General features: G+C 48.2%; 1 protein-coding gene across 1 annotated transcript in view; it reads right to left on the reverse strand.

Annotated features, from left to right (window-relative positions):
- LOC145814720 (uncharacterized) overlaps nucleotides 1–14,819 on the reverse strand; it is a 67,326-nt gene that overhangs the window by 15,044 nt on the left and 37,463 nt on the right. The window contains exons 2-4 of the mRNA XM_082911722.1: nucleotides 9,518–10,174; nucleotides 9,229–9,390; nucleotides 8,542–9,135 (exon numbers count right to left, since the gene is read on the reverse strand). Of these exons, the coding sequence (XP_082767848.1) occupies nucleotides 8,542–9,135; nucleotides 9,229–9,390; nucleotides 9,518–10,174 (1,413 nt within the window). The remainder of the gene's footprint in view (nucleotides 1–8,541; nucleotides 9,136–9,228; nucleotides 9,391–9,517; nucleotides 10,175–14,819) is intronic.

Raw genomic sequence — 14,819 nt, forward strand, 5'->3', positions numbered from 1 at the left:
CAAGCAGACATCTCCATCTGGGGACTGCTAATGGCATCACGAGTACACAGAGAAGCTGTCCTATCTGCCATGGACAAGTCCAAACTCTCCATAGACACCACGCCTGAACAGCTGGTCGGGCTGGTTTTTCCGGGAGGAGGATCCCCGGCATTAACTTTTTCAGACAAGGAGCTACCGCCTGAGGGCACAAACCATAACAAACCGCTCTATATCTCTGTGGAATGTAGAGATAAGTGGATACCGGTGGTACTTGTTGATACCGGGTCTGCGATTAATGTCTGCCCGACCAGAACGGCATATGCAATCGGGTTGAAGCCCGTAGATTTCGTCCCAACCACCCAAGTGATCAGAGCATATGACAATACCAGCAGAGAGGTGATGGGGACTGTTAAAATTCAAACCAAGGTTGGTCCAGGACAACACAGTATTGAATTTCATATCTTGGACGTTCCCGCAACCTTTAACCTACTTTTGGGGCGACCGTGGTTGCACCAGGTCAAAGCAGTCTCTTCCACTCTACATCAGATGCTAAAGTACCCCCACGGGAAAGGGGTAGCAATCGTTTTTGGAAATTCATCGATCCATCCGCCGCCGGAGGTGTCTACACCCGTCTTGGAGATCGAGCACGGCACGGAGGATGTGTTTTTGTCGGGGTTCACTTTGGCCGAGGCTCAAGTGGTGCAGAATGTCATGGCTGCGAATGAGGGCATGTATGTTAGTGCACAGTCCATATACCTCATTAACAAGCTAAAACATATCCCTGGGATGGGATTAGGGAGAAGCGGCCGGAAGGGCGTCTCAGTGTTGGCCGAAGTGTCACACAACCCCCACGCCTTTGGACTGGGTTATCTGCCCACCAAGGAGGATTAGGTAAGGAAAGGGAAAGAAATGGCCGGAAGGGCCAGAGCAAAGAAGGCCAGGAAGCCATTTGATTTAATGCACAGGCCCATCTGGGGTACCCTAAACGGACGTTTCGTCCGGGAGGGGGAAGATTTTCCATTCTGTGGCTTCCCGGAGCCATGGCTAAACGCGAAGGGGGAGCGCGTGCCTGGTTTTGAAATCTTCTTCGACATACAATTATCTGGGGATGACGTTGCCGAAGCGCAGACAGACCCACCAACTGAGATTGAGCAATGTGAAGCAGTGGATCCTGAGAGTACAGAGCTGGAAATGGGGGTAGCACTGGCGAGTCTACTATCAGATCCTCCGATCGGCCAAGAGTGCTTGGGGGATAACTCTTCGGTTTCTGTGATTGGAGATGAAATAGCTGCGGGCTTTCCAGCGCCGATCTTGGATGCATCTATCGCACCTTCTCTCATCTGGCAGTATGAAGAAGGCTTTTTATCTAGCAGTTCCGGGTCAGGTAGTGAGCCGGAATCTGATTCTACCGAATCTTCTGCGTCGGAATCAGATTCCAGCTCGACTGAGTCTGAGTCCGGTATTCCTGGGGGTGATAACCCGGATACCACAGTCCTGTCTAGGTCGTCTTTTTCATTTTCTTTTGAGTCTGTTGTAACAGAGGAATCTGACGACTTGGAAGTATTTAATGAGAATGATGTGGATGTGGTTTCCGAGTATTTTTCTGTGCCTTTGATTTATTGCTTAAATCAAGATTTTCAAAATTTTGATGAAAACAGCGAGGAAGAAATTCCTCCAGTTTTGCAACGATTAATCGATCAAGAGCAGGAGAGATTTGTTAAACCTTTAATGGATGAAATCACTACTGTGAATGTTGGTACTGAGAAGGACCCGCGGCTGGTCCAAATCGGGTCCACGTTGTCTTCAGAGGAGCGCGAGCGCTTAGTCGCTTTATTAAAAGATTTCAAAGATGTTTTCGCGTGGTCCTATGAAGACATGCCTGGAATCGATCCTGAGATTGTACAGCACCGGATCCCTCTTGATCCAGAGGCCCGCCCTGTCAAACAGAAACTCAGAAGGATTCGCCCGGACTGGGCCCTCAAGATTAAGGAAGAGGTCACCAAGCAAATTGACGCAGGGTTCCTGCTAGTATCTGAATATCCAACTTGGTTGGCCAACATAGTTCCGGTGCCAAAGAAGGATGGCAGAATTCGGGTCTGTGTAGACTTCAGAGATTTGAACAGGGCCAGTCCGAAGGACGACTTCCCCTTTGCCGCACATCGACGAATTGGTGGATTTCACGGCAGGACACGCCTTGCTTTCGTTTATGGATGGTTTCTCAGGCTATAATCAGATAGTGATGGCACCCGAAGACCGGGAGAAGACTGCGTTCACTACCCCGTGGGGGACATATTGTTATCGAGTGATGCCATTCGGGTTGAAAAATGCTAGAGCTACGTATCAACGGGCAGCGACTACAATATTGCATGATATGATCCATAAGGAGGTCGAGGTGTATGTGGACGACATGATTGTCAAGTCCAAAGATAGAGAGGGCCACTACACCGCCTTACAAAAATTCTTTCAACGGATCAAAGAGTTTCGGCTGCGACTGAATCCCCAGAAATGCACGTTTGGTGTTACAGCAGGGAAGATGCTAGGGTTTCTGATCACACAAAGGGGCATCGAGGTCGACCCTTCCAAAATCAAGGCCATCTTAGAAATGCCACCACCAAGGACTGAAAAGGAGGTGCGAGGCTTTCTGGGTAAAGTGCAATTCATAAGACGGTTTATTTCTAAATTAACCTTGACTTGTGAACCACTTTTTGGCCTCCTGAAGAAAGGAAAGAAATTCCAGTGGGACGACCGATGTCAAGTAGCTTTTGAGCAGATCAAGGAGTATCTACAGAACCCACCCGTGTTGTCACCACCCGAGCCGGGGAGACCGTTGATACTGTACCTTTCGGTAACTGAGACTACCATGGGCTGCATGCTCACGCAGGAGTCAGAAGACAGAGCGGAAAAGGGCCATATACTATCTGAGCAAAAAGATGCTGGATTACGAGACCCGCTATACGCCACTGGAGAGGGCTTTTTTGGCCTTGGTATGGGCAACCAGGAAGCTGCGGCACTACCTGTTAGCCCACTCAGTAATGTTGGTTTCGCGTTTGGATCCTATCAAATATCTTTTCGAGAAACCAGCACTTACGGGTAGGCTGGCTCGCTGGCTGCTGTTGCTCTGCGAATTTGATTTGAAGTATGTGACGCGCAAGTCAGTAAAAGGCAGAGCGGTAGCGGAGTTCCTTGCCGACCACCCGGTTGAGGGGGATGAAGCGGTTGAGTATCTATTCCCAGATGAAGCCATTCTGCACGTCGAAGATGAAACTTGGACAATGTACTTTGACGGAGCGTCAAACCAGTATGGGTATGGGATAGGGGTGTTGCTGATAGCGCCTGATGATTCCCGTATCCCTTTAGCATTCAAGCTCCGGTTCAAAGTTTCCAACAATGAAGCAGAGTATGAAGCATGTATTGCTGGCCTAGAAGCAGCCCTGGAACTAGGGGCGAGACGAGTGGACGTCATTGGGGACTCGAACCTCGTTGTGTCTCAAGCAAAAGGAGATTGGAAGGTCAAGGAGGAAAGGATGATAATCTACCACCAAACCTTGGATTTGTTAATTCCTCGCTTTGAAAAGCTAAATTTCACCCACCTCGTAAGAGAGAACAACAGGTTTGCGGATTCACTAGCAACTCTATCTTCTATGATAGACATCCCGTCCGGAGTCCGGATGCGTCCAGTCATAATTGATCAGAAGTTCGTGCCGGCATACGAGTCGATTTCCGCCATAGATGAGGTTCAAGATGGCAACCCCTGGTACTACGACATCTGGAACTTCTTGGAAAAGGAGACATATCCACTAGGGGCAAATGCCAACGATAAGAGGGCTATCAGAAGAATGGCTGCTCAATTCGTTATCTGCGGGGGAAATTTGTACAAAAGGGGTCATCTGGGAATGCATAAGCTCTGTGTAGAAGCTGAAGAGTCAAAACGCCTGATGGAAGCCATCCATGGGGGGGAGTGCGGTGCACACATGAATGGAGTAATGCTGGCCAGAAAGATCCTCAGACAGGGCTACTACTGGTCAACCATGGAGGAAGATTGCATTGGTTTTGTTCGGCGATGCCACAAATGTCAAATTCATGCAAATCGCATGAACATCCCGCCGTCAAAGCTGTACAACATGACTTCGCCGTGGCCTTTTTCAGTCTGGGGAATTGATGTGATCGGAGCTGTTACCCCGAAGGGGTCAAACGGGCATGAGTTTATCCTAGTAGCGATAGATTATTTTACAAAGTGGGTTGAGGCCCAATCATACGCAGTGTTGAAGGCGTCGCATGTCGCAAAGTTCATCAGGAACAACATCATCTGTCGCTACGGGGTGCCAAACGAAATAATTTCAGACAATGGTTCCCACTTCAAGAAAGAAGTGATAGACTTGTTGGAGAAATACAATGTGGCTTTTCATAAGTCATCTACATACAGGCCACAGACCAACGGAGCGGTTGAGGCCGCCAACAAGAATATCAAGCATATACTACAGAAGATGGTGGAAACCTATCGGGATTGGCCAGATAAGCTGCCATTTGCTCTGTGGGGCTACAGGACTTCAATCAGAACTTCTATTGGAGCAACTCCATATTCATTGGTCTATGGAATGAAGGCTGTTCTACCCATTGAGATTGAGGTCCCATCATTACGAGTATTGGCTGAATGCCAGATAGCCGAAGCAGATTGGCAGCAAAGCAGATTCGAAGAACTCATGCTCTTTGATGAAAGAAGACTGAAAGCACTGTACCACATCCAAGGCTATCAACGTAGAATCGCCCGGGCTTTCAACAAGAAAGTTAAGTCCAGGAATCTGAAAGAGGGAGATTTGGTGCTCAAAGATAACCGAGCTCCCATCCACGACCCAAGAGGCAAGTTCAAACCTAATTGGACTGGTCCTTACATCATCAAAGCTATCTGGTCAGGTGGGGCTGTGGTTCTGATGGATCTAGATGGCTTGGAGTTCTCACAACCGATCAATATGGACAAGTTGAAGAAATACTATCCTTGAGAGGCTCGCTAGGCCGAAAACCCGAAAGGGCGACCTAGGCAAAATTCAGAGCGCAAAAAAATTAGAAAATATAAAAACTGAGCTCGCAAGGTTGAAAACCCGCAAAGGGCGACCTTGGCAAAAGTTAGAGCGCAAAAGGAGAGTGAAAATACTCGAGTGAACCTTAGCCTGAACTACGTAAGGCTTGATTCCCATCTTTGGGATACGTAGGCAGCTTCGTCTTGAAGTTCAGTCATAAACTTTTCCCCGATCAACTTTGTCCATTTCGATCATCTCAGTCATCTTTATCCATCAGCATTTACCGTGATCTCCGGTACAGTGCTGTTCAAACTAGGGGCAACTTTCCGTTGCCGCGACGGTGCAGAGTTATTCAGACTAGGGGCAACTTTCCAGTTGCAGGGATCTGGGGTTGTGCATTTCAGTGACAGATTTTCGGCGTGTCCAGTTCCGATCCACATCGAAAATAGTTTTGAAAAAGTTTTAATAAAAGTTGACTTTGTTCAAATCAATCTTTTTACGACTTAGACCATTTTTGGACCAAAAGTGGAAAATTTTCAGTACCATAACTTTCAATTTCATTGATTTCAAAATAGAGTTCTCCTGCTCTTGCATTACAATCGAGGTTGCTTTTTTAGTACATTCATAAAGAAAACTTGAAAATACTAATAAGCAATAAATTAGGGGCATAGTTGAATCAAGTATCTCTGCGAGAGCTGGACGGAGCATCTGATGCCAAGCTGGGCCCAACCTGCGCCTCTTCATTAAGCCAATCCACGCACTCATCAGATAAAGTGCAACTGAAAGTAGAAGCAGGGGCCAGGAGCTCTCTAGTCCTCCATGCCGTGGCATATCGGGCAAGCTGTGCTCCCCGGATCGGGAAAGCGGCTGGGTACTCAATCCCCTCCGGTGGGCAGGTCTGATCATGGCCAAACTGACGCAAGAACCGGAACGGAAAATAGAATACGCAGTGGGTTAGGCCAATCAATTGGATCCCAGTCAGCCGGGACATACTATAGCTCATTGCCGGGAGGTTGAGCCAAGGGCAACGCCAAGCAATACCGTCTGCGGACAAATTGCACATCCAATCGAACCACCACCTTTCGTCAAGAGCATTGACTAGGCGCTGCCGAAAGAAGTAGCCTCGAGCTGAATAAGCCGGGCAAGAGTCCACAACCTGCAACTTATCCATTAACCATACCTAGGGGAGGGATGGAAAATGAGAGAATAAAGAATAGAGAGATGTATGATGAGAGAAAAGTAAGACAAAGGTTTTGAGAGAAAAATCGAGCCTGAGGGTCGAGTGATGTGAGCAAATATATATGTAAGGTTGGGTGGGAAACATTACCTGCAGTAGCAGCGGACTCCCAGCAAACCTAGTCGCCTCCCGGCGATAGACAGAATCTAAACCCATCAATGTCTCGGCCAAAGTCATGGCAATACAGCTCTTTCCTTCTCTCAAACCTTGGGCGACTTCAATCAGGCGAATGCTAGCCCCGCCGAAGCCCGAGGAAAGCAGAAAGTGAGACAACATGCATAAGCAGAGGGCGTGTTGCCGGAAACCCTGCCAATGATGGTTGCTGCGGTCACCAGCGTCGGAAAAACGATGGATCAAGCCGAGGATGTCCAGTTCCCCACTGCAAATCAGAGATCGAGCGTCGTGCGCCGTGAGCCCACACATCCGCCCTAAAGCCTGGGCGTGACCAAAACGGAGCTGGGGCAAGATCACTTCAGAGCACTCGGACTCCATCAAAATCTGAAAATCTTCAAGAGTGGGGCACATCTCTTGGCCGCTAAAGCTAAAAACATGCGTCACTGGATTCCAGAACCTTGCCGCGGCATGGAGAAAAGGAAGTTGTAGCAGAGTACGGCTCAGCGTGAATAGTGCATTCAAGCCGAAACCCCGGAAATTTAGCTTTTCCGAGCCATCTAGAGAAGAGATCCAAGATGTGATATTTTCTGCGAGAAACGCCTCCATCTTTGTCTAAAACTAAGATGAAATGAATGTTCCCGAAGTTGAGGCTTTTATAGAAGGAAAAACACTATTCACGGGGACACGTGTCAAAAATCTGGTGGCTGCAGGACTGAATGGCCGGCCAGCTACTTTTTCTGGCTGACCAGCTATTTACTTTCTGCAGAAATGGCTGGCCAGCCATTCACTTTTTGCAAAAATGGCCGGCCAGCTCCCCGGGATGGCTGGCAATGCTGCAATGTATCTCCTCGGCCCTGTTTTACCCTTTTGGGGAAAGTTCCAAGCATTTCCATGCAATGGGGGGAGTCAAAGGCCTTCATTCCGGACGCGTTCCGATGCCCAGATCGTCAGAAGTACACTTTGTTGTTGTTGAGTTTTGCTTATCGAGTTGTTGCATTTTGCTTATCGAGTTGTTCGTCGAGCGGACGTGTTTTGTATTTGAGTCACTGCTCTCTGTTTAAGCAATTTTTGTTAAAGTCTTGTTTATTTGCGTTATTGCTTTTTGCTTATCGAGTTGTAAACTTGCTAATGATTCTGTTATATCTTAGTGAGTTGAGTTGTTTAGTTTGTTGCGTCGGTTCACTACCTGACTTGGTGATTACACAATGCGCATTACCATTCAATTTCATTTTTGTGCAAAGTAAATGATGCGATACGATGCTAAAAGTTCAAAATACAAACACCTTTCCAAAAGCTATTTTATTTCATCATGCTTTACAACAAACAAAGGCACAAGTTTTACAAAAAAATATAAAACTGCCTAACAATGTACAAAGTGCTACAAACTACTAGTAAAAGAAAAATAAAGCAGGAAATAGCAACATCAAAATCCTCGGGAGCGGGAATGAGAAGCACGCCTCGTCCTCTTTTGCGGGACGACCTCCACACCATCATCTGAGTCGGAACTGTCATCCTCAAGATCCCCCTCAGCCTCGCCTCTGTTCCCCGAGCCAAAACTGGAGCCTCCCTCCTCAACAGATGTCTCGAACTGACGGTCGGTAGCCTCCTCCTCCTCCTCATCAGACTCCACCTCCACAACATGAGCCCTGCGTCTGCGGACAGGCCCTCCTCGAGCTCCTCGATAAGGCCTAGATGGCCCGGCTCCTCGGGAAGGCCGAGATGACCTCGCCCCCTGAAAAGGCTCAGATGGCCCAACTCCCCAATGAGGCCCGGATGGCCTAGTCTGCGGCTGACCGGACCAAGAAGGCATCTGAAAACAAAAAGTTCAATTCAAATACATCAGTCCAAATATGTACATCAGATGCAGATACAAGCAAAAGCTACATGAAGTGGGTGCATGTAAATACAGTGTACAAGTGAGGTGTGTGGCAGATGTGTTCTACACAAGTAGTCTATCGATGCAGTGGAAATCAGCATGTCATCAGAAGTATGATAAATGCCAGAAAACTGAAGGGTACCTGAATGCCTGCGACGGACAACTGTGCCTCCCTGCGCAGGACCATGCCCTCGAGTGTGGCCACCAGCCCAACTACCTCCTCTATGTACCCTCGCGATGGCTGCAAAAATGAGCTTATAATCATCAGTAAACAGAACAATGTCTAAACATCTGAATGATGAATGAAAAGTGGAGCATACCGGCGGTGAGTCCGGATCAATGGCGTATCGATCACTGGGCATCGGAGGCTCTAGTGGGATCGGAGTCGGAGAGCTAGCCCCATACTGCCATGCCATCAACTCAGTAGGCATATCTGGCCATCCCAGATGAGGATGAATCGACGGGGTCGGAGGAAATGGTCTACTCCCACCTCTAGATGCGCCAGCCCTGCTAGAAGAAGGGATGTCTGTAGCTCGAGCCTGAGCCTGGTTCGAGGATGACATACCGGCAGGTCTCATCATCGGAATACGAGCTTCTGTCAATGGAGGCATCAAATATATGTGACGATAGGTGGCGTAGTCCCCCTCCGCAACATATAGCAAAGCATCGCTGCCCAGCATGGCGCCGACTACCTCTGAGTAAGAGAGCCTGTCAGCGGTCCGCATACTAGCTGGAGGTACTGCGGGAACATCCTGAGAAAGATACCCCCGTACCTGGCGCAGAAAGCGCTCCCCCAGGAACCAGACTCTGCCGACTGGCCCTTCGAGCAGGACCCTATACCGGGAGATGCCTGACGCTCCGGTATACTGAAGTAGGAGATCATCACCCAGGGGTGCCCAAGGCTGCCAAGTAATCTGCGGATGATAAATGTATAAACCAATCAGAAAACGAGAATATACAGAGCAAGTCAAAGATGAAAATGAAAAGAACTGAAAGTTCTGAAGTACCTCTGAGTGTCGCACAGTGTCGAAGTACTGTCGCAGGCGAACCAGGGTCTCTCGAGGCCTCGCCCGGTGCGGGCCCTCAAATATCAATGAATATGGGGTCACGGGAATCCCCACCACCTCCAGCTCTGGGGCTAACGATGGGAAGTATACATAAGCCCATAGCTGAGAAAAGCAGTGCAGAATGTAAGTACGAAATGCTGAGAGCAAAATGCAGACTGTAAAAGTGCGCTGTATGTGCAATGTACAAGTAATGAAGAGCAGAAATGTAAATCAAGGGGACAGAAAGTACCTCCCAAGCTCTCCAGTAGCCGCCAAGCAAATCGCCCCGCCCGCGGGAGGTCGCGCTCATGTAAAAATAAAGGGTAGCCAAGCCGGCGCCACCCCAATCATATCTCTGGACCTGTGATAGGTCGACTAGAGCGCTCAGCAGGTATAGCCCAATGGTGTTCCCTCTGTCGGCGAACAGGGTAGTCCCGAAGAAGAACATCAGGAAACCACGGGCGTACTGCTCCGTCTCCTCGGGAGTCTCGGGCACCATCTCCGCCTGCCGGAAATGGGAGGAGAACCAAGTGTATCTGACTCTCCCTGAAACCCTATCAACAGGTGGGCGAGCCCCCAACAAATACATCCAGGCGGCCTCCCACTCGCCCATATCCTCGTCATAGGGGATGGGCCAACCTTCGACATCAAGGCCGGTCAATACAGCAAAGTCAAAAGGGGTCATGGTCATGTCCCCGGTAGCAGAGAAATGAAAGGAATTGGTGGTGTCCCACCATCTCTCCACCAGAGCTGCCATCAAGGTCCTCCTGGCAGGACAGCGTGACAACCCGACGCAGAAGGGCCCAAACCCTGCCAAGTCTACCAAATCCCTGACGCCCTCCGGGAGCTCAACATACCAATCCCGCGCCATGGTGGAACCATATCCTCGCACACTGCGGGAACCACCCTGCATTCAGAATGAATATATGTGTCAATAATGAAATAAATGGGCTGTATGCCAATGATAATGAAACGGGCTGTGTGCCGATGAAGTAAAATAAGCTACATGCAAACACCATCTACCTGGGCTGCGTGTTCAGAAAATTTTGAATTTTGGGCTGCGTGTTCAACTTTCAGTTAATTTGTGGGCTGCGTGTTCACCATCTACCTGGGCTGCGTGTTCAGAAAATTTTGAATTTTGGGCTGCGTGTTCAACTTTCAGTTAGTTGTGGGCTGCGTGTTCACTGTCTACCTGGGCTGCGTGTTCAGAGAATTTGAATTTTGGGCTGCGTGTTCAACTTTCAGTTTAATTGTGGGCTGCGTGTTCACTATTTACCTGGGCTGCGTGTTCAGAGAATTTGAATTTTGGGCTGCGTGTTCAACTTTCAGTTAATTTGTGGGCTGCGTGTTCACCATCTACCTAGGCTGCGTGTTCAGAAAATTTTGAATTTTGGGCTGCGTGTTCAACTTTCAGTTTAATTGTGGGCTACGTGTTCACCATCTACCTGGGCTGCGTGTTCAGAAAATTTTGAATTTTGGGCTGCGTGTTCAACTTTCAGTTAATTGTGGGCTGCGTGTTCACTATCTACCTGGGCTGCGTGTTCAGAGAATTTGAATTTTGGGCTGCGTGTTCAACTTTCAGTTTAGTTGTGGGCTGCGTGTTCACTATCTACCTGGGCTGCGTGTTCAGAGAATTTGAATTTTGGGCTGCGTGTTCAACTTTCAGTTTAATTGTGGGCTGCGTGTTCACTATTTGCCTGGGCTGCGTGTTCAGAGAATTTGAATTTTGGGCTGCGTGTTCAACTTTCAGTTAATTTGTGGGCTGCGTGTTCACCATCTACCTGGGCTGCGTGTTCAGAAGAATTTGAATTTTGGGCTGCGTGTTCAACTTTCAGTTAATTTGTGGGCTGCGTGTTCACTATCTACCTGGGCTGCGTGTTCAGAGAATTTGAATTTTGGGCTGCGTGTTCAACTTTCAGTTTAATTGTGGGCTGTGTGTTCACTATTTACCTGGGCTGCGTGTTCAGAGAATTTGAATTTTGGGCTGCGTGTTCAACTTTCAGTTAATTTGTGGGCTGCATGTTCACCATCTACCTGGGCTGCGTGTTCAGAAAATTTTGAATTTTAGGCTGCGTGTTCAACTTTCAGTTAATTTGTGGGCTGCGTGTTCACTATCCACCTGGGCTGTGTGTTCAGAAAATTTGAAGTTTGGGCTGCGTGTTCACCATCTATCTGGGCTGTGTGTTCAGAAAATTTGAAGTTTGGGCTGCGTGTTCAACTTCCATTTAAAGTGTGGGCTGTGTGTTCACTTTCGAATTCGGGCTGTGTGTTCGACAAATCAGTGTTTGAGCCATGTGTTTTAATGTGGGCTGTGTGTTCGCAATTAATTAATGAACCGAGTGTTCAGAAATTTGAATGTTGAAACTACATGTTCAAAGATGTAAGGAAAGTACTATGTCACAAGCTAAATGTTTAAGCATGGCAAGGGTGCGAAATGTAAAATACAGAAGATGAGGTAAATACCTCTCGGGCCTCGTAAGAGAGATGCTGCTCCGGCTCTCTGAGAAGCAGATCCGCGGGTGCTCTCTCGTCAAAACTGGTAAAATGACGGAAAACGGCACGAGGGAGGACGTGCGCTGCCGGACGGTACCTCTCGGGCATGAAAGGTCGGGTCCTCGGAGGTAGAGTCATGGGATCGAAGTCATCTCCGGCACCTGGAAAACCTCCGCCATGAGCAGAATTGTCCGCCATTTTCAAGAATCTGCAAAAGGGGAGCAAAAATGAGCAAAATGAGCAAAAATTGGAAAAAGTCAACAAAAGTCAACTCTCGGGAAATAAAAAGTCAACAAAAGTCAACTCTCGAGAAAATATTCTAAATATTAAGATGAACTTACCTCAAGTGGTGAAAATGCAAAAAGAAGCTCCCAAGCCGGAATTTAATCGCTCCAAAGTGTTTTTATGAAAACAATTTGCGCGGGGCGTTGGAAAACGCGCGTAAAACTCAAAACTGGAGAGAAAAGTGTTGAAAGAGGCAAGAAATGAAGTGAGGTTCGGCTTCCATTTATAGGCCTCAAGCCTTGGGTGAAAAGGCATGCAAAAAGGAGGGGAAAAGACCAAAATGCCCCTGGGAAAAGGGCATGGCCGGCCGGCCTCTAATTCTAGCTGGCCAGCCATCTGCTTTTTGCAGAAATGGCCGGCCAGCCATCTACTTTAATGGAAACCGGTTGGACACCCCCCCTTGGGAAGATAAGTGGCCGGCCATGCTCTCCACATGCTCACCCAGCTCTCTGCAAATTTTGAGGAAGATCGGAGTTCCCGAGACCTGAAAAAGTTCAAGAAAAGTACACTTCCGGTCGCGAAATTGCTCCGTCGGGACTTCGGTTTCAAGTTCTGACATGTGTGTCATCATCATTCATCGAAATCAAAGTGTATCCTTTTTGAATGAGTTGTAACCTTTCAAAGAAGCAGATCGGAGGTCGTGATCGAGTTACCTTTGCCGAAACACGTTTTTCCGTACTCGTTGTTTCACGGCAAATGAACACCCTGATTCATACTCATTTTGTACTATCATGCACATATCTTGCATTCTCATGGGCATACTCACATTGTCATGTACATTTCTTGATATTGGCATACCTCCGTGTTTTAGCATATGTTGTCACGCATGTTCCGTTCTTGCGTTGCGATGCATTCACTCACCGGCACTGCGCGTGTCGAACTTTCAAAATCGCATTAAATATATGTTGTTAGCATATTGTACTTGTTGCAATTTCTCTCTTTTGCAGGCACGATATTGTATGTACGGTTCAATTGAGGCTGGTGCGACCAGACGAATCGCGCAGGTATCGTATCTTCTCCGTGTGAGACATGGCGGAGATTGAATAATCCTCCGCATTCTTAACTGCATGAAATGTAGTTGTTGCTTTGCATTCTTGCTTAAAACTGTTGCATCTATTTGCGAATACTTGCTTCATTACAGCTTGCTGCATTTACATAATCATTGGGTTACCTTCGGCTTCTTGCATATCATTTGCATTTTGCCCCCTGCCTGCGGGCATGCCTGCGGGCACATCTCTGTTTATCTTGCCTGTTTGTCTAAGTCTTCGGCCTTGTCAAAAATGGGTCGTCTCTTGGCTTTGACATTCACTCCCGTCACTTGTGACTTCCGAGTTCTGTCAAAGAGGGGCAACTGTAGACACCCCATTTTTGACCGACCTTAAGACTCAGACGTCACCGATTGAGCGCTTGGTGATGTTGCATAATGTGCTTGTTCAGAAGCTTCAGAGTTGCGGCCGTGAGCCCTGCCTCCAGATTTCCGAACCCTCTTTTGTGCCTTGTCTCGGTTTGCGAACCAGACTCGGTTTTCCCTGTTTCTTTTCCTGAGGGAAGGGAGAGGTCCCGTAGACCATCTCTCAATGTCCGTAGGCTACATTTGGTGGCCGTAGGCCATTTTGCCCATTTCGGAGTCCGGTTCCCGGTTTTCGGAGCCGTCAGGCCGTGTGCCTCGGTTCGGGACCGCTTAACCATCTCCTATTGCTCTGATTTTTGGCATACATCCTATTTCATCCATTTTGAAGGACACTGGGGGCTGAGAAACCCACTTTGAGGTCGAATACCATTTTCGGTGCCTAACAGCCCATTTCCGGGACCCCGAACTGCGTGTTTTGGCTCCGGAACATTCGTTTTGCAACGGTTTTCGCTCATTTTTGGCAGGTACCTCTGTTTTATCACAGGGAAGGTCACTGAAGGGTGGGAGGCTAGCAATTGTTGTAGCAGCCAGTTATCTCTCCTCCGGAGCCTCCCGGCGCCCGTTTTTCGCACTTCCGGGCTAATGTTGAATACCTTAGAGCTAGTGTTGCCAACTTTCAACCACATATCTGTGATCTACACATCTGGGAGGCCACTAAAAGTTGGTGGCCGGCCATTAAGGTCACCTGACCCTTTTGACCCCTTTCTTCCGGGCTAATGTTGAACCCCTTGGACCTTTTTTCTTGAGCTTTGAACCACATATCTGTGATGTACACATCTGGGAGGCCACTAAAAGTTCATGGCCGGCCAGTAAGTCAACTTGACCCTTTTGACCCCCTCTTTCCGAGCCATTGTTGAACCCCTTGGGCCCACTTTCTTGGAATTTCAATTACATGGTTGTGTTGTACACACATAGGGCTACCTCCCCAATATCTGGCCGGCCAGAAAAGCTCCTTGACCCTTTTGACCCCTAGCCGGCCAGCTAGGGGGTATGGCCGGCCGGCCAGCTCCAGCAAAAGTATGAGGCCGGCCAGCTTCCTTGCACTGTACCCTTTCCAGCTGTGGGGCAATATCCCCCAGATATTTTCTGTATCCGGGGGATATTTTGGGAGAGAGTTATGCTCTCCAATTCACCCCCCTTTTACACCCCTTTCTTGACCTTATAACCAGCTGAGGGTCTTCTTCTTGAGGGTTAGAAAAATTCCTCTCCAAGCACAAACCCTAAACTCCATTGTCATCCTTCTCAATTCTCCAAAAAACCCTAACTTCTTAACCTTCATTCCTTCTACACCACCAAGCTCTACCACCACCATCTCATTTCCAGCAGCAAGGGAGGATTCTTGAAGGCTAAAGAAGCTGCAAAT

Source organism: Camellia sinensis, unplaced genomic scaffold (genome assembly GCF_055761805.1).
Source record: "Camellia sinensis isolate YWXY unplaced genomic scaffold, ASM5576180v1 Unanchor12, whole genome shotgun sequence".
Taxonomy (NCBI): Eukaryota; Viridiplantae; Streptophyta; class Magnoliopsida; order Ericales; family Theaceae; genus Camellia; species Camellia sinensis.